This window comes from Ursus americanus, chromosome 22, assembly GCF_024610735.1.
Source record: "Ursus americanus isolate L20-20 chromosome 22, mUrsAme1.1.p, whole genome shotgun sequence".
NCBI classification, from domain to species: domain Eukaryota; kingdom Metazoa; phylum Chordata; class Mammalia; order Carnivora; family Ursidae; genus Ursus; species Ursus americanus.
In genome coordinates, this window is record NC_142148.1 from 53,131,628 (window position 1) to 53,152,665 (window position 21,038).

Genomic DNA, 21,038 nt, shown 5'->3' on the forward strand with positions numbered 1-21,038 from the left:
CATGAGAAATTAAAAGCAGGATTAGAGGGATCATTATTCAGTCCAGTAATGTAGCCCAACTCATCAGTAGTATTTCTTGCAGGACTATGCGCAAAAGAACAAGAACAAGTCTCCTCAATTTCATGAACTTATCACACACACACACACACACACACACACACACACACACACACACACCTGCGTTAGCAGATGTCACCTATCCGGGAGCTGAAGAAGCCACACCAATTCAAAGTCCCATCAGCCTGGGGTGTTCTGGATCCTCTCCACCCCCACCTCCACCCGGCATTTCTCTTTCACCGTGGTCACTGATATTTACGGCAGTAAGTGTAGAGAGGACTGGGAACACCCTCATTTGATGACTGGCCATTTTGGAAATCTCCTTTTGTGAAACACCTGTTTTTTCTAAAGAGTTGTCATTCCCCCTCCCCAACCCCCATCTGACCTGTAGGCATGCCTTACATATTCAGGGCACGAGGCCATTGTTAGACTCCTATCTTCTGCCACTCCAAGACCTGTCTTTCACTCTCTTGGTGGTATCTTGCAAAACTTATTTTAAAAATCTTTTTATTTTAATGTTATCTTTTGAGGAAGAAAGTTCATAATTTTTATGCAGCCCTATTTATTCGTTTCCTTTTTAGGAAATTCTTTTAATGTTTTGTTTATAAAATATTTGCCTACCCAAACGTTATAAGAAGATCTATTTTTTCTAAAGTTTTATTACTGACGTTTAAAAAAATGTAATAGTCTCACAAGGAAAACATGCAAACAAAGTAGTAAATACAATTCTTTTGGTTCAGTTAAGGGTGGAAAAAATGCAAGGTACACACAAGTTCTGCTAAGAGTCTTAAGTGTCCATCTTCATTAAAATACACAACTGCTGAACAACGAGTTTCCCTTCTACATCTACTCAGAGCGAGGTCAACAATTTACTGCAGATATTCTGCGTGGGGCGGTCATTTGTGGAAGCACACCAGAGTTCGTTTTGAACCGAGGACTTACCAGGCACTTCACATGCACTCTCTCCTAAGCCATGCAGCTGTCAGAGAACAGAGTGCAGTGAGCCACGCTTGGCAGGCCAGGAATCGGTGCTCTGCAAGCAGCAGCGGTCGGTCCCGAGCCACGCCTGGCAGGCCAGGAGACGGTGCTCTGCAAGCAGCAGCGGTCGGTCCCGAGCCACGCCTGGCAGGCCAGGAGACGGTGCTCTGCAAGCAGCAGCGGTCGGTCCCGAGCCACGCTTGGCAGGCCAGGAGACGGTGCTCTGCAAGCAGTAGCGGTCGGTCCTGAGGCTGCACGCTCAGGGTCAGACAGGACACAGGAGGCTTTCACTAGGAATGTCATCTCATTTAATGATAAGGAAACAGACTCTGGATCAAACACTGGGCAGCCTGGCTGCACACCCCTGCTGTGACCAGCCAGCACCCTGACGATGCTGACGATGGCCTCAACGGACACATCATGACTACTCAGGGCCTGACAGTGATGGTTATGAGGACGTGACCCACAGCCTCCTTGTAGTCAGCCATGGCCCTGACAGAAGCAGGAAGGACGTGGGCTCTGCACCGGGACCGCCTGGGCTGGGACTCTGGCTCCGTGGCCCATCCATGGTCTGCCATCACCTCTCTGCACCTTGGTGTCTTCGCAAGGTTGTCGGGAGCGCAGAACACCGAGCACATGCACCGGCACACAATAATCGCGGGCTCCACGGATTACTTATCACCCTAGTAGTCACTCCACAAATACTGACTCCAGCACCAACCCCATCCTAGGTACAGCTCCCGGGGTTGGGAAGACCCAGTGAACAGAGCAGGCAAAGTGCCGGCTCTCTAAAAGTTTATATACAATTTGTGGTGAAAGTCAGACAGCAGATACACAAACATCCGTGGGCTGGCAGGAAGCGTGACAAAGACAAATAAGCGAGTTAAGGGTGAATAACAAGTGAGGAAGCATTATTCCACACAGGGTAGCTGGCAGAGGACACTCTGATTCAGTGACATCTGAATGAAGATCTGAGGGGAGGAAAGGAGTTGTTCAGTCATGTGCAGGGACAAGAGTTCTGACCTGTTGGAAGAGAATGGGCGACGGCCCTGAGGCTAGAGGATGTGTGGGAAGGCAAAGGCAGCTCGAGCCCAGAGCACAAGCACTGAGTAGGAGGGCTGCAGGGAGAGGTAGGATCGGGAAGTGGCAGATCACAGAGGGCCCTGCACGTCCTGACTACGGAGCTCGGAGCACTGGGAGCACAGCAGGGTCGTCACACGATGTACGTTTCTCAGACCAGGCAGGTGACAGTGTGTAGGACAGACAACAGGGCCCAGAGGAAGAAGCAGGAGGCCCGGAGGCGAGCACAGTACCCTGGCTGAGAAGTAATGAACCAGGTTAGTATCTCACCCTGTTTTCACTGATGGGAAAAACGCTTCAGGGCTTTAGGTAAGTGGCCCAAGGTCCCACAGGTAGGAAGAGGCAGACAGGGATTCCTCTGCAGCAAGTACATGCACAAATGCCGCGGAGCAGAATGAAACTAAGAGAAGGCCCCTGTGGCTCAAAAACAGAGGAAGAGAACTGACCTTACTCTTGTGCTGGCAGGCTAGCTCTTCAGATCGTGGTAAGGATTCTGGTCCCTGCTTCAATCGGTACAGTCTGGCTTGTCTGTCCCCCCACAGCCCTGCTGAACTGCCCAAGGTTGCCTGATCTAATCGCATTCCATCACCCTGGTTCAGTCCTTAAACCACAGCACCCAACCCCCACAGCCTACTCGTCCACGAGTGCTGACATCCCCACTCCCCTCTCGTCCATGAAACTTACCATTCTCCTTACCCTTCCGTTACCATTCTAAGAGCCTGGCTGCATCCTGAGACACATTTCCACTATTCTGCTGTCTGCCATTCCATGGATTTCTGCATAGCAGCTAAATATAACAGGCCTCAAATAAATCATCCTTTTGCTTCTTCTAAGAAATAACTTCCTATTAAGACCACTGACACTAACCTCCTCAATCTTACCACCAACAATGAGCACCAAGATATCCATAAGCTAATCAACTAATGGCGAGGTGGAGTAGGAAGTGTTTGGACAAAGAATCTGTTAACCTTGATACTGAGAAGGGTCAGCTAGCCAGTCTGTGTGTAGGAAATAAACAAACCACAATCTCCAGAAACAACACAGATATTGTTGTTTCTTGAAGGGTCCTGCAAATAACGTGGTACTGGACAACTCTTTCTTACAACAGACTTCCATTTAAAAATCCTCAAAGAAGGATGGAGATAGAAATTCATCGTTAGGAAAAATTGCAGCAGTAATAGCTGTAAGAAAGAATCATCAATAGTACTGAGATTAATGGGTGAAAATCAATGAGAAACAGAATACCTGCATAGTCTCAATATATCCCCCAGCACGTACTTCTAATTACAAAAGAGAAAACAGTAACTTCACAGTGGAGAAACCTGGCCAGCACCTTAAACCAAATGATCCAAGTGCAAATCACCTGTAAAAAGGAGTCGCCTCATCATCACAGACTTCCCGATAAGCTGTGCTGTGACGGCTTCAACAGCCTGGCTGTCGTACTCTTGCCAACAACACGCAACGTCAATATAACCATGAAAAAAAACCCCAGACCAACCCCAATTGGCAGACACGGTACAAATAACCAGCCACTATTCTTCAGAAGTGTCAAGTTCATGAAGGACATAGACAGACTGAGGAACTGTCCCAGATTAGAGAAGACGTAAGGAGACCGTGAACAGCCACATAGTATCCTAGACCAGGAAAGGGATGGTAAGTGGGACACCTGTGGAAATCTGAGTAACATCTGTAGATCAGTTAATAGCACTGTATCCATGTTAAGTTCCTGGTTTCAATTACATACTATGTTTATGAAAGTTTCAACATTTTAGGGGAGCGAGGTGAAGAGTATGCAAGGCTTCTGTCAACTATTCTTCCAACTTTTGATACATATTGAGAATCAAAAGAAATTCGCAGACTGATTGTTCCATAACCGTGGTAACAACACCCGTAACACCCACCAGAACCGCTCTCCAGCCAGCCTCTCTGGAGCCAATCTGTGGCCGCAGACCCACCGGAAACGGACGGACACTGACCTATCTCCCTGCTGCTCGTATCTGGTGCAGAAGCATCCAGTACATGTTTAACACCAGCAAACTGAAAGTCCGTCCTCATTTTAAAGGCATCACTTCCAAACCTGTCAGAGCGCTCCTCTCTTTGTTGTCTTTCTGCTTTAAATCTCAGCAATGCAGGATTACAATGAAAGACTTACTTTTAAATGAAGGCATGAGCAGAGGCAGTGTCATTTCAAGGTAACACAGGAAACCATGAAGCATAAATGAAAGCTTCCTAAACTATCATTATTCATTTTCACTTGTCATCTTTGAAAAATGGCACCTTTCCTCTCTATAAAAGACTTTTTCTCCTGCCAAGGTCTGAAACCAGTGGTGTCCTTGCAGAGCGAGGGGCTGCTACACGGCAGGGACAGAGCAGTGCTAAGTAGGACCGTGTCTTGGTAACAATGAGGAGGGTACTCTGCACTTGCTCGGCAAAGCCCCACAACACTTTCTCAAAGGCCACACGAGCCATGTCTCAGACCTGGCCCTCAAAGCCCTGGATTCGACAATCAAAAGGACTGGACCATTTCCCCCAAAGCTCAGACAGTCTATTTATACCTGACTAAGCCAAACAGACCACTCTACACAGGTGACTCCAGATACCCAAATTTAATTACCAAAATTTGGTTCATTAGAAAGATCTAAGTGCTAAACTTCGAAGTTGAAATATGTCTGGTGGAAATCTCTCAAAACTGCAGGACACTGTTTGCTGCAGTATCGATTAGGACGGTATTGTGACGTCCTGGGGTGTCTCCCTTATGGAGACTGGGGGGCAAGCTGCTCCTCCCAGAGAGGCTCTGGATGACTTCCCTCTGGTCCTTTACTTACATGAGCCACATTGTCTTACTTAACTGATGTGTTCCCAACAATATTCTTTTAGGTTTTTTTTTCTTCACTTTACAAAAGCTTATCATGCTGTATGTCATCTTCTGGGACTTACTTTTTTTTTTAATTAAGGTAAAATTCACATAACAAAACATTAGCCTTTTTATAAAGTGTACAGTTCAGTGGTACTTAGTGTACTCACAACACTTTCCTGGAAGACTCAATTCTGCCACGAAGTTACGTAGGTAAGATTCGTCCATACTGCTACACATCCCTACTGTTCGTTCATTTTTACTTGCATGACGTTCTTGCAACTCTAGCCCGGAACAGACACCTAAGAGTCTCTCAAGGACAAAATCTGCAGTGGAAGTGCATAGAGTGGGCAACGCCCGATTTTCAAGCTGTTCACCAGATGGCTGTACCCATTTACCTTCTCACCAGCAGTGCAGGCAAGAGCCTGCTGGAGCCACCGCCTCTCCACTGTCAACAACTTACTTTTGGCCACGCGGAGAGTGGCAGACGGATCGTGCGGCCCAGATTCCCATCTCCCTAATGGGCGAATGAAGCCGACAGTGGCTGCCTATGACTACTGGCCAGACTTGTGTTCTCTTTATGACGATACCGTCGTGTTTCTGGCCCATTTAGTGAATTGTCTGCAATTTTCATATCAACCGGAAGAACTCTTGACACCGTCTTTTGTTCATTACATATGTGGCAAATATCACCTCTCACTTGCAACTTGCTTTTTGCACTTTTAAAAATATACCTTTTGATATACAGAAGTTCTTTATCTTAATAAAGTCAAATCTGCTTTCTTTCCTTTTATAGTGAACACTTTGGGGGTATTAAATCTTCCTACTGCAGGACCAGAGACACAGTCAACTCTATTTTCCATGAAACTTTGTCTCACTTGATCCATCTCAAGTGGGTGTCTGTGTATTACTTGAGGTAGGATCTAACTTTGTTGTTCTTCCCACAAGGAGAGCCATTTATCAAATCAGCCCTTTCATTTCCCCAGTGGTGAGTCATGATGCCTCTGTGAGGTCACACTGCCTGCTTCAGTTACAACCCACTGTGTGCTGCAAGCTAGCTCACAGAGGTGTTTGAAGAGCTGAGGACTCAGGAGAGCACGCTTCTATCTCAGGATTACTGGACCATATCAACAGAGCCTATAGCAGAGAGTCCAAAAAGAAAAAAAATCTATGTTCAAAAACCTCCCGAGAATGGAGATTGACATCCAATTATTCTGGTGAGTCCTTTGACTAAGACCTTACTTCTCAAAACTAAAGCCAGGCGTGCGGCTGCCCTCACAAAGCCACCCATGAACTGAGAAGATGCCTGCTAGCGAGGAGAAAACACTATCAATCGTTCATTTCTTGTCCGACCTGTCTTACACAGGAGTAGACAAGAAATAGGTGAGTACATGGACTCCACTCTCTACCCTCCACCAGTGGAAGCTGTAGGATGTCAAGGAAGCTGTTAATAAACCTCTCAGAACAGCAGGTTTCTCACAAGTAAAGTGGAAAAAGGTGAGTACCCACCCACTTGATAAAACTATCATAGTAAGAATTAATTTTGGTAAAGTAAGCCAAGTGCTTCGCACAACGCCCTCCACATAGTAAGCAACATGTGTTAGTGTGAAAACACTGCAACGGACACACACTAGTAATGAATACACGTTACTATTCCACCATACTGTGTTTCCTCTTACTTGACACTCTCACCACCACTAATTCACTTCTCACTTAAAAAGTTTTTACTGGGGGGCGCCTGGGTGGCACAGCGGTTAAAGTGTCTGCCTTCGGCTCAGGGCGTGATCCCGGCATTACGGGATCAAGCCCCACATCAGGCTCTTCCGCTATGAGCCTGCTTCTTCCTCTCCCACTCCCCCTGCTTGTGTTCCCTCTCTCGCTGGCTGTCTCTATCTCTGTCAAATAAATAAATAAAATCTTTAAAAAAAAAAAAAAAGTTTTTACTGGGTGCCTACTACTTACCAGGCACAACTAGCTAGAAACGAGGCACAGATCAGACAGTAAGACCAAGGCCCTGTGGGAGAAAAGTCATCCAGTGGATCGGCAGTGGGCCCTACAGACAGAACGGTTGGAGAAGACCACAGGAAGAGGGGAGAGCAGAGCACTCGCCCTAAATGATGGGAGGTCTAAGCCATGCTGGAAACGGCAGGGGAGCACATTCACCAGAGTCCCAGCAGGTACAAAGACTCCAAGGAGCAATACACACTTGGCTTGTTCAAGAACCAGGAAGAGAGCCATGTGGCTAGGGTGGAGCAGGTGGAAAGTTCTCCAAGATAAAAGTCTGTCCCATTCACCAGGCAAGAAAGCTGGCGGCAGAGAAGATCCTGACCCAGTACTTTTGAAAAGGGAACACTGAAATGTCAGAGTGCAAGCCGCCGGAGTGCAGGAAGGGGAGTGAGAGCAAAAGGAGATGGGGCTGAGAGATGATCAGGACTCTCGAGTTGGCTCCACGGATGATGAGGAACTACTGGAAGCCTCTGCAGAAATGATTTACATATTTCCCTGGATGTGTATACTTTTAAAGACTTTTCAGCAAGTCCTATGAGCTCTACCTTAAAAAATCCTTGTATAACTGCTTTTCACTCCTTCTATTACTGCTCCCCCAAGCTACCAGCTTTTAGGATTTTTGTCTGGTTAGGCAAAAATTGGTTTATTGGTTTCCTGTAGGTCTATTGAATGAAAGTGTGATTTCGATGCCAAAGGCTGGTCTATAGAGACAAGAACGAGGAAAAAAGTTCACTGGAGCAGCCCCCAAATTTAAATGCTAAGCAGAAGACAGTGAATCGTCAGTAAAGTAGGAGGGTTGGGCACGCAAGAGGTGAAGCACAGAACATTGTTAGGTAAGAAATGACTGACAGCATCAGCTCCTAAAGGAAGGTGGACTGCAGTGCGAAGGGGAAGAGCCCATGGGAGGTATAGAAAAAGGCAGCAAGCCAGATCCTCAGCAAACTGGGAGTTTTACTTGGAACTATGAACTATTTAGGAATGTGTTTTCAAACTGATTAACACATTGCCATGTGCAGGCCTCTGTATTTCCATGTTAAAAAGGATAGTGAAAATCATAATTTAAAAATTGTTTACTATTGTTTGTTTTCTTTTTAATTATTAGGAGAGCTAAGTTTTAATCTTTTATTACTATTTTTGCTTTATGTATTTTGAGAAATGTTTTTAGAAACTTACAAGTTTAATTGTTCCATCTATTTCTACTCTTCATAAATTCTTGTGAAATGAGCCTTTTATTACTATGTGGTTGTTCTCCATATCCCTAAGAATGTTTTTCTGTCTTGAAACTTTTAAAACAGGGTTTTAATAAAGCAATACCAATCCCCTCATCCCCCTGGTGAGTAGGTAGGAAAATTCTTCTGTCTATTCATCCATCCATCCCTCTCCTATCTATCCATCCACCCATCTCTCCAGCCAGCCAGCCATCTATCCTTCTATCCATCCATCCATCCATCCATCCATCCATCCATCCATCCCTGTATCTATCCATCCATCCATCTTTCTACCCATCCATCCACCATCCATCATCTCTATCCATCCATCCATCTTTCTATCCATCTATCTATCCATCCATCTCTTTGTATCTATCCATCCACCCATCTTTCTATCCATCTATCCCCCCATCCACCCAACTTTCTATCCATCCATCTACCCAACACCCATCCATCCATCTCTCCAAACACCCATCCATCCATCTTTCTATCCATCCATCCTTCTATCCATCCATCCCCTTCTCTAACCACCCATCCACCCACCACCCATCCATCTTTCTATCCATCTACCCATCCACCCACCATCCACCCACCCATCCATCCATCTTTCCATCCATCTATCCATCTTTCTATCCATCCACCCATCCATCCATCCACCCACCCACCCATCCATTCATCCACCTGCGCACCATCCATCTATCTAAATAAAATTAAACAGAATAGAATGCCTCTGGATGAAAACCTTAGAATTCAGTGTTCTAGTGAGGCTGGGTATGGTTTTGTGAAGTACATATGTAGACCTATATGTACATAGTTCTGAGACACGTACATGTATATGTGTACCGCATCTTAAGGTAAAATATTTCTTCCTGTAAGTCACATAAAAATGTCTTCATCATCACTGTTTTAGATACCTGTCATAAAGAGCAGATAGCTGGACTCTATTTTTTAATCACACACTAACAATCTCTGACCAGTTACTGTTAGTCTGCTTGAGCTTATTTCCAAAGTCTAGTCTGTGACTCCTCTTTGTCCTGCTTTCCAGTCCCTTCCTTCTCTCCTTGCTGTGTGTCCCTAAAACTTACTCACCCACATATTACTTAGCTTATAAAATCTACTTCTAATGTTTCATGGCTGTCTTAATATACAATTTTTTTATTTTTTATTTTTTAATACATAATTTTAAAACGTGGTTGATAGCTTCAATTCTGACAGCCTCTCTTCTGACATGCATCCAGTATTTGGGTTCTACTTTTTTAATATAAAAAAATCAGTTCTTATCATTATTTGTTTTTAGAGCCAATGCTTACTTTGAACCACCCAATTTTTTCCCTAGTACTCCTTCTTGTATCTGAAAACCTCCTTCGGAAATCACTTTTCTTTCTCCTGAAATATGTTTGTAGGATGGCAAACTCTCTGAGGAAAGTACCTCTGTCACCCTGCTCTTGAATGGCAACTGAATCTGACGAACAAATACAGGTCGCCAGTTACTTTTTCTCACCACTTGGAGAGAAATGTGGAGAATTGTGAATTTTTCCCTGGTTGCTTTTAGCATCATCTCTTTTTCTTTTGTACACTATTTGACTAAAATCCACCAAAGTGTAGATTTATTTCATTAACCCTGTTTGGGATCTTACGTTAGTCCTATACCTGAGGACTTCTGGTATTTGCCACTTCTAGAAAATTCTCAGCTATTGCCATTATCTCTTTGGAGTATTTCTTTTTCCTCATTCTTTCTATTCTCTTTGAGAGCCCTGCCCAGAAATGGGTTGACATTCTCATTCTTCATGCTACATAACGTGTTTTCATACCTACCACATGTTTATCTCTGTGGGTTATCTTTTGGGAAAATTTTCTCAGATCCACACTTCTGTTTACTAATTTTTCAGCTATATCTAATTTGCTGTTTTATCCATCCAGTGGTTTCTAGAACTTGTGTTTGGCCTTTTTTCAAATATACTTGGTTCTTTTTAGAATAGTCTCCTGTTTCTTACTGACACTTTACGTTCCGCCTCCTTTGGCATGCATGGACAGGCAGTATAAAGCCTAACCCTCCCAGAAGCACCTACAGGGCCCACCTGTGCCTCCAGCCTCTTGTCCACACACCTTCACTGGTGCAGACAGTGCACTGTCAGACCACTTCTTGGAGCTAAAACCGCAGCAGTCCTCCTGAGATGGGCACGTTCATTGAAAAAGCCTGCACTGTGAAGTCAGCTACATTCAAGTCAAAGCTGTGTCCCGAGCTCTGTCCGTAATTGGAACTTAAATCAAGTTTGTTGCTTGTTTCCTCCGTCTTCACCTTATAAGACTGGGGAGAGCTATGTGACATACATATTTTACAGGCTGCAAATGTACAAAGAGTGCACAGCTGGCCTGGCGCCTGGCTCCAGCCACGCCTCGGTGACGATACAGCAGTGGCGGTATCTTCACCACCTCCGTCAGCGTCAGGTTCAGCACTGCGTGTGGCAAAGTTCTACCTCGCCCAGTCTATGCTTGCCTTACTTTTGAGGGTTCAGGCTCCATGAAAAAGAGTAGTGCCCACTCACCTTTACTTGATATCAAGCAAAATAAGTTGGCTTAAAAGAACAGAAACAGAGCTTGTATATGCAGCGGTCTACACTCCGCATCTTACTGAGCACTAGGGCTACTGTCATAATGCACTGTGCCTCTGACTTGTCCATATAAATTAAGAAGGTAATAGAATTGTATGGAATAAAAATACCTGCAGGTATTTTTAACTAACTTCTAGGTATTCCTGGCTTTTAAACACTTATTTGATTGACTGGCAAAAGAGCTGGAGGTCAAATCTCTGCTAGCCATTGATGTAACCCAACCAAACTATATTATCACGGAATATCCTGTTAGCTTGTCAGTTCCAGCTGTTTGATAAAGCTGAAAATACAAGCATATTTCTCTGGTAAACTGTAACTAGGACAAGATCGCATTTGACTAGAGATTTATTAACCTTCACATGTTTGTTTTTCTTTTCGAATGTGTCTTCTAATCGATTTGGGTGCTGAACTGAAAGTGACCAACACTGAGTACCGTCCCCAATCCACAACCACCTTTGTCTCTGTGACTGTGTCTACAAAAACAAGGGTGCCTGCGCACGGGGCTCACCTCCTCTCACACTCTAGTGTTTTACACATATGGTTTCCGGCTAACGTGTTGCTCTGCTTAACAGTGGAAAAAATTATTATTTTTTGGAGAGAACCAGAGAAAGGACAATTGTAGAGAATCCTTTTAATTCACTTTCAGTCACAGCAGTCTCACTAAGGTCAGGACGAGTCACTACCTCATTTAATTGTAGCACGTGAACGTCAAGTACACACCCAGTCCTCTCAGGCGAGCCGGAGCGTACCGGGCTCGCCAGCCGTGCTGCCCGTTCATGAGATAATTAGATGTGGTCTCCTCAGGGCTCAGGAAGTCCTGCTGCACAAAAGAATGCTAACAGGCCAGATAGGAAAAGAATGAGGAATTGAGCTCTTCGAGCCGAGGCTGAAACAAAGGAGTCCTGACAAGAGAAGTGTGACTAGCCAAAGGCCATCACCACAGAACCCCTGAGAAGCTCAGGCAGTCCAGAGTCGGTGGTGCCACAAAGACAGACGGAACAGAAGTCTAGAAGAGATCACTGGTTAATCATTACCAGCCAATTGTATTTACACAGGAGTCGTAATTACAATCAGTAAGAAAATTAAGCAAAGACGTTCATCCTCTTGTGTGTGATTTAATATGCAAACAAATCAAGTGTGAGTCACACCAAAGTAGGTATGTAATCTTACTTCCACTCCTCTGGTGGGTGTGCAAGTTCATACTTCTCCCTCACATTGGAGACACCTATATCCAAATGGAGCCAGTGAACCTCCTCTGACCGCAGGTGACTGAGGCGAAATCCATAGCAGGCCACGTGCTTTACTTTGTGACTGTCCACTATCTTCTGAATGATGCCCTAAAACATACCCCCCACAAAAATGACTGTTATAAACAAACAGAAAAAAAACAACTGTATGCTAAAAATTAATGCAATGTGCATTTCTTTTAGTTAGTTAGCAGAAATCTTTGGTAAAAAGAGTATCAAGTTAAATAAATTACTTCATTTTTCTCAGGAATCTTTTTTCTCAAATAGTATTTTTATGAACAAGGAAGAGTTCTGAATAAAACACAAGAGGCTCTTCCCTTTTCATTAGTGATAACCGAGGCACGGAAACGTAACATGCATTTCTGCAGCTCTACCTCTGCGGCACCCCCAAAACCTGACCAAGCATTCCGGCCGCCCCCTGGAGGTCACGTGCTGAGAACTAGACCTAAGGAGGGGGTCCCACTTTCTGAACCCAGGACAGCATACTGGTTTAGACCAGGCTACAACTTCATGTCATTTCTTAAGAAACACAGTTAGAAACATACAATGAAGGCCACGCTTCTGATAGTATCGATGATGTAGGAGAAGTTACTGGAAGCTAGGCCTACCCAATCTACTATGAGCTCTCTGTCGCTTACAATGCAGCAATCTAAAATAGTCCCCAAACCTAATGCTCCTGACACACGTGCCCATGAGTTCAGAGTTGAAGGCGGCAGGGAAGGCTGCCTCGCAAAGATGAAGCTTATCCTGGGACGAGGGCAAGGAAGCCGTAACCCCGAGTCTTGACCTGTGCTCTCACGGTTGTGGAGGTCTCGTGCGTACAGGGATGTAAATGGGCAGCACATATGGAAGACTCACATGGGAATACAGCAGAGACCATCCGCTCCCTTACGTGAAGGTGTGCTCATGATAACCACTGCACTCTTCTCAACACTTCAGGCCATTCATAATTTTTAATGAGGCTGCTATTAACATGCAAATGACTGCTAAAGAAAATCACTGTTTTTTTAAATTAGCAATTAACTGAAAGCATCATATTACTTGTAATATAAGGCACATCTTAAAAAGTTCCTACGTATACTAAATATGTCTATATTAGGGCATGATGCTGTTGATAATAAGAATGTTCCTATCCCTACTCATGAGAAAAGATAAGTAACGTGTCCTATATATGCAAAACCTGTCAAGGACCCAGTGTGTCCACACTAAAGGCATCATCACCTGCCCGTGGTCAGCCTCCCCTTCAGACTACTGGATCCCAGGAGAAGGTTGTGTATCAAGCACGGGAGAGTGACATCATCGGGGAGAAAGCACGGACAAAGGACAGGCTGGAGGAGTCAAAGGCAGATGAGCTCTCTGTGGGACAGGAAGGATGTGTGCAGCCTACAGATGTCTGGGTGAAACTGAAGTAAGCATAAATGTCCTTCCTGGCTTTTGATTCAAGGCCCAGAATTTCTGTCAGGCCACCACGAAAGACGCTGCAGGTTGTGTCTACCCAAGGGCACCCAGCCACGGGGCAGCGGGAGCCGAAACCCAGCCCGCCCCCTAGTCTTCACCTCTTGTGCTCTGGGGCAGGGGATCTGCCTAGGGGGAAGAGACAGCCATTTCGAGTAATTCTTTCAGCGGCAACTTCTGCAGCTTCTCCTTGCCAACAACACAAATCCCTGAGCTGCACAGGACAGGCACTGGCACCGCTTTCGAATTCCCACGAAAGCGCTTTGTCTTCCTGTCCCAGCTCTACCAATTCACTACCGAGAGCACACCGACACCGGTGGCCCTCACTGAAGCTCGGGTTTTAGCACATCTCTTTACTCCACAGCAGCTCCCTGCTAGCACAGACTCCAGAGCTGCCTCTCTGCTGTTAGGGCCGAAGTTGATGTTCACATCTGTCCCCAACCCTCTGTCTCAGCAGGTCTATCCTTCGGGGACAAACGGTTTCTTACTGTTGATGTACCATCCACAGTCTGAGGGAAATCCCACCCTTTCTGGATGCCCTCCCTGATGACCCCTAGCAAAGGTTATCTTCATGACCTCTCAAGGAATGGGCACACAGATGCCTACCTGCAGAGAGGCAAGTGTACGGACGCTTAGTCCAGAGCTGCGGAGCCCAGGGGAAAGACAGGCTCCCAATCTGGAGTTTTATGGGATAGATACAGTTTTAGTCCATTCACTTGATCACGCCACCTGAAGACACCCAGTGTGACCTCAGGTTGGGTTCTGTTGAACAAAGAGTTCCCATCCTGCAGGACCTCCTCATTAAACAAGGTAGCAACTTTCACTTTCCACTAAAAAATTAAAAGCAATAAACACACAGACATTTCCCTTTATTTCACGTTTTGCTTTTTCTTTATGCTTCCATACTGTGTTCTGTCCTGTTTCTCTAGAACTCCTGAATATCTCACTGCTGACTCAGTTTGAATGGTGGCCAAGATTATGAATACACAGGACTTCTATATTTGAAGCTCAGTACATACACTCAGTAACTTAAATAATTTTGAGAACCAAATAGTTGGTTCTGCATAACTGAAAAATAACTTTGAGGACTAGGTATTTAGTAAGGAATGCACACTCAAAAAAAAAAAAAAAAACCCCAAACCCAACATTACTACCATATGGAAAAGTATGCATGTATTATTTCTGGAAGACGTACATTCAGAAAAAGATCTCTAGGGAGATAACAGGACAAGGCTTTATAATTTGCCACTAACGGCAGCTGAATTACATTTAAATTTCTCATCCTGGTTTGATGTCCCAGGACAATCCTACCCTACAGTATATAAACCTACACTTTGCTACTCTGAACTATCCCTTTACTCATCTGTATCATATCCCAGAATTTGGAAATATATAATTTTCCTGATTAATTTTCACATGAGATATTCGCAGGAAAAGAATTCTTCTTGAGGATGAAAAGACACTAGCCAGTGTGTACACGAGGCTTCCATCTTATCAGGAACATAGCACGTAGCCTCAGAGCCATTCTACTACGGGTGGACAGTTATTTTCTTGTCAGCTTCCTTGCTCTAGTGGAGAAAGGGAAGTGGAGATGCACGCAATTCTGCTATGAACGAGCTTCTAGCTGGCATCGTACACATGCAGCAGCACTGCTTAGAAACAGACGCACTGGGTCAAAAGCTACTTTAAAATGTGACGTTTTGGAAGTATGGCCACCAGGGAAACTATACCAATTATACTTGGCACACAATGTTAGAGACTGTCCTTCACCTCATGCCAATGCTGGGTAAAATTAATCTTAAAGTGTTTATCGATGTGACGGACCATAGAAGGGGGGGCATTTCATTATTATAATTTACATTTCCCTCATTATATACTAGTGAGATGACACTGTACTTTCATTTCTAAAAGTTCTTTTTATGATTCTGCTTGGTTCCACTTGGTCACTTATCTTTCAGACTATGCTCTAGAAAGAAATAATGACCTTTCCACTGGTAGAAAGAAATCCTGCAAACCATTCCTTCATGTTCATCCACTCTTGAATGTTCACTCACTCTTTTGGTCATTTGCATCTAGCCTACATCTGGTGGTAAGACAGCACCCTTAGCCTCCAAAGCCTTAATCTAGAAGGAGAGAGGTGAGCATGAACAGTCTGTGGGGAAGGTGGCAACAAGATAACAAGAGATACTTGCTGTGTCTAGCTGTCTTCTCACAGTGATTTGCAAGATGTCTTTATTCTGAGAGAGATCTAAAACCACACACTGTGTTGTGAACAGTGCTCGTGTCTCTACTTCCCCCCAGGAGTTACAAGTGCACTCATCACTACTGATCTGTTTGTTACAACATCCAGCCGTTATTTTTCTGCGTCTCTCTTTCAGATGCTCCTCACAGTAAGGAAACTGACAGCTGTTACTGTCCTCGGCTCCTCCTGTGCAGGTCTTTCTGTACCACAAAGAAGGCGTGGAGATCCACACCCTGCTCTCCAACATGAGTGCAGCCCTTCTGTCGGCTCAGCACTCACGCAGAAGTCGGCCCCAACTCGGCCAAGACAAAGCACGCCTGTGTCTATCTGCTCCCTACTGCTGCTGTAACCAATAACCACACACGGAGGGGCTTAAAAGAACACAAACGTATACTTCTCCGTTCTGGAAGATCCCAAATCTGAAATGGGTCTCACTGGGCTAAAATCCAGGTGTTGGAAGGGATGTGCTGCTTTCTGGAAGATCTCGGCTGGCTTTCTCCAGCTGCTAGAGGCCCCTCTGTGCGTCTGCACTGCAGCCAACCCTTCATCCGCAGTCCCCTCCCTCGGACCACAGCCAGAAAAGGTCTGCGGCTCCTCATCTCCCCCATCTCAAGGTCCTCTTCATCTCGGTAACATCTTCAAAGTCCCTTCTGCCATGGAAGGTCACATATACACAGGTTCTAGATTAGGATGTGGACGTCTTTAAGGGCCATTCTTCTCCCTACCACAATCGCCACCTCTAAGCATCTAGTGATAAGAGAATTCTTTCTCATGCTCTTACTGTCCCATATTCTTCTTAACACTGCTTTTGAGTCTGTTTTTTTCCTTAAGGATTTTCTTTCTAGTTTCTTCCTGGACGATACTCTCCCTCCATTAAAGGAATAATTTAACTAAAATCTCTGTAGTCCTTTCCTGCACCAAAGTTATCTGAAAAACCATAATCAGTGTTCGAGCTTTTAAATGCGCATTCACCCGATCCTCTATCAGACAGAAGAAGTTTACGTCTGAGACACACATAAGGCATCTGTGACACCACCTAGCAGTGAACACTGGAGACCACGGGACTACCACACACGGAGTTCCCCAGGCAGCCCTCTGGGCTGAACTCAGGGAAAACTGCCCGCTGGCTGCCTTCCCCTACAGCCACTAGCCATTCTTAGCACAGCACTGTTCACAGAGCTCCTAACTCCCACAAACTCAGAGAATCCCACACTGTTCACGTGTCTGCCCACTCTGGTCAGCAAGCCGGTTTTAAATTGGTCAGAATGCTTCTCTCTACTGTTATTCTTCCTACTACCAGCTTGGTTACAATAGTTAGTCCTAATCCAACCAACTCCATTCACCTTTTAGCAAACTACAGGACTGAATTTCTTGTGTTCACTTCCTCTTGCAGGTTCAGGTAATTACATCACCTTCCTCTAGAGGCTCACGACGAGCACTGAAACCTCGCAGTGTACTACGTAGTCAGGAAAGGGCACTGGGCCTGTTAAACTTGAAGATAACTTTGAAGGTGACAAGAATATTGTCCAACAACTCAACTGCAACTTAATCTTTAGCAGCATTATATGGTATTTGCCCAGATTTGGTGTCTGGGTAGAAAATGGATTATTCTAGACCCTGTGATTTAAGGAAAATAGTAACAAGGTAGGAATGAAGGTCTAACAGAAGTTATCAGTAAGGACAGGTATGGTTTTCAATAGGTGTAATCTCTGATTATCAATTCAATTTCTTTTACGGTCATCAGTCTACTACTTTCTACTTCTGCAACCAATGTTCCTAATTTACATTTCTGTCAGAAGTACTCCATTTCATCTAGGATTCGTGTAGTTACTCCAATGGGGCTCTGTCAAGCACCAGTCTGTGTGCCTGCTAGGCCCTGCTGAAGATGCCGGGGACAATACCAGGAGGCAGAAAGGCCCCTGCTGTCACAGAGCTTATGGTCTAGGGAAGAAAGCAGAGAATAAAAGAGCAAACCAATCAAGAAACAAGACAATCTCAGCAAGGACCAATCACCATCCAAATGGGGTGACGGGCAATAGAAAAGGTGGCAGAGAGGGAGCTCTCCGGGGCTGGGAGGCCGAGGGAACGAGGGCAGTCACTGGAAATAAGAACAGGCCACAAAGAGCCAGATCCTGTAGGTCCTCGTAGGCTGCTGAAGGAATCTGGCTTTCCTCTGAGAGAAATGGGGAGTTGCTGGAGGTTTTGAGCAAATGACTGATTACAAGACTGGCATGTTAGAGAAACAGCGCAGGAAGCTGAAAGTCAAAGGGAGCGAGCTGGAGGAGAGAAGGTCATGGGGCGTGACAGGGAGAGGAGAGTCAGGGGCTTCTGAAGGACCTGAACGTTCACCCTACATGAGACAGGAAGCCACAGGAAGGTTCTGAGTTGAGGAGTGACACGCTCTGGCTATCGTTTTCATAGGGTCACCTGGTTGCTGGGCTGTGAACAGACTCAGGGGTTCCAGGGGGACAGCGGGATGTCAGGAGACCATGTGGCTCGAAGAAGGTGTCGCAGTAGGGGTCAGATGAAGTGGGAGGATTCTAGGTGCATCTGGTGACCGTGTGGCAGGACCGTCTAACGTACTGGGTGTAGGACGTAAGCAAAGGAGGAGGAACAGATGATTCTAAGTGTCTGAAAGAAGGGAAGCCCTCAGACTGACACACAGTCCTTTCAGAGTCAGAAGCGTAGAGACGGAGGAGAGGGGCAGATGCAGCTGGGCGGCACACAGGTCCCAAGTTCAGAGGGAGACCAGTCAGAATGAGGGCAGGTGTGGAAAAGGCAGAGCTGGATTAAACGGTGGTCACAGCTTGAAGAGACCAAGAAGATGGAGGAGAGGTGCACGGGGGCTGCACGGAGACCACAGCACGGTGGTGACCTGTGGCCGCCTGCATCCCTACAGCACTTCTTTCTGGGTTCACGGATCTGTTCTATTATGTCTCCTGTTTTCTTAAAGACAGCCTGTGGGATTAACGGTCTACACCCTTATTTCTCTAAAGACATCTTCATTCCCAGTCTTCATGATTGGTAGTCTGTCTGGAAGACTTCTGCGGTACAACTTACTTTCCTGAGCCCTGAGAAGATGCTGTTCCAGTGTTGTCCTGCATCCAGCATTGCTGATGAAAAGTAAATGTCATTCTGTTTCCCAAGTAGGGGATTCCTCTGGTAGAATCTGGAATTTTCTATACACCCTTATTATTCTGAAGTACCACTACAATGTTTCTAGATGACCATTCTAATTCAATATAGTCCAGCATGAGTTAACCCCAATCTGAGCTCCGGAGCTGCCTGGGGCCTGCTACTGACCCGGGGCCAACGCTATGGCCGAGGTAGGTGATGTCTGCCTCCGTGGGCTGCTGCTTATTTAGGGGCAGGATGCACCAGTCTGCCAGCACTTGGCAGGAATCATGACCGGCGTTATGACTCGCACCTGATTTTGGTCGCATCTGGGCAGCCACACCAGTCAGGTTGAGGCAGATGACGTAGACAGAACGTGCTTACGTGCCCATCTCACAGACCCCCCCCCCCCCGCCCGAAGAAGGTGCTGGGCCTCCTCCTACACAGGTGGCCACGTGGGCCAGGGATGGCCTCCGAGTGTCCGAGGCCATGAGGCCTGCACCTGAGACACTGCTTTGTACGCTTTGCCTATAAATGGTGGAGTCCTAGGAATCCTTTCAACAACCAAACATTTAAATTAATTAAAGTAGCACATATCTGTAAAAGGAGTAAAATTACTAACTGCAGCATGAGAAATAAAACCTCTATAATGAATTACAACAAGAATCCAGATATTTTCTCAACATCTCCAAAGGTGCTGGTTCTTGAGTCAAGCAAATTACTTTCTACTGAGCACAACTGTCTAGCAGAAATGAAAATGCAAGCTGTACATGTTCCTTTAAAATTTCTAAAAATAAATAAATAAATAGAAATGGGTGAATTCCATTTTAATAACATTTTATTTCACCTACTATATGTCAAGAACATGATCTTTTCAACAGGCAATCAAAACAGGTTATTAATGAGATATTTTACCTTCTTTTTTCACACTAAGTCTTCAAAACCTTGTATTTTTACACTTACAAGACATCGGCTGAGACTGGCTACGCCCGAGTGTCCACCTGCTGCACACGGCGACCGGAGCAGGCAGTGCAGCAGGGTGGGGTCTGAATCGAATTATTCAGCTCCTTTGGGTTGTTTTCTAATATTCAGTTACTTTGGATAACAGTAAGTGATCTCTTTTCAGAAACTGGGCGGCCTGGCTTCCTCTTTGCTACCATTATTAAATGGTCTGTTGCTTTCTACCAAGTGCCTATGCTTCCACTCTGAACTCAGCCCCCCACCCCATTTCTGCCGGAGGTCACTGGGCCTCAAATGCTGCCACGTTCCTTCCACTGTACCCCTAACGATATATGCCGGTTCCTTTATCTGTAGTGTTCCTTGTGTGGTGCTTCTTGGGGAGAAAGACTGCATGGACATGTGCTTCAGTACTCTTCTGTTCAGTTGTGCAAATCCATTACTTTAGAATTAAACTACTGCATTTTCAAATGTTATAGCATTAAATGAATGTGAGTGATGAATAACGCCCACCTTCCATCACAGGAAAAGCTGTGGTGAACCAATGCCAACTCAGAGTTCTTTGCCTCAAGGTGAAAATCATCAACTGATGGGACTTATTTAATTTCAAACATTTATCAATTACTATGAAGTAAAACCACCTGGTTCTCAGGCACATGGATTTGCTCATACTGATCTTCATAAAAGTCCGACAAATATGTTCTCATAACTTAGGAATGTGAATCTGGTTTAAGTTCTTCTTCACAATATAAATGTTTTCATCTGGTAAGTTTGTAACATTGGCTAAAGGCTTGACATGTGCCCAGGGATCATTGGTTTTCTCCTTGATATGGATCCTCTTGTGTATAGTAAATTTGATACCAAAACACCTTTGTCGCGGAGCCTTTCCACGGTGCATTTTCAGTTATAATCAATCTTGAATGTTTGCTAAATGTCTTGTCAAATTCACATCTCTGAAAGGGCTCCCCTCCTGTACAAATACTCGGAAGTTTATTAAGGCTAATGCAGTGCTTTAAGAGACTTCCTCATTCACTGTAACTGAAATTCACAAAGACTAGAACATATACTAAGAGCCTTCCCGTAAGCTCTACATTTGCAAGGTTTCTCTCCAATATGAATCTTCCAGTTAACATTAAGGTAGAACACTGGCTGCTGGCCTTTCTACCAAGTGACTCTGTTTATAAAATTAAATATAAAATAAAACTATGGGAAAGCTAGAAAAAGCCA

General features: G+C 45.1%; 1 protein-coding gene across 1 annotated transcript in view; it reads right to left on the reverse strand.

The window, feature by feature from the left end:
• Nucleotides 1–11,962: 11,962 nt before the first annotated feature.
• LOC148108189 (focal adhesion kinase 1-like) overlaps nt 11,963–21,038 on the reverse strand; it is a 67,477-nt gene continuing 58,401 nt past the window's right edge. Inside the window, exon 5 of the mRNA XM_087853873.1 lies at nt 11,963–12,133. Coding sequence (XP_087709999.1) covers nt 11,963–12,133 — 171 coding nt within the window. The remainder of the gene's footprint in view (nt 12,134–21,038) is intronic.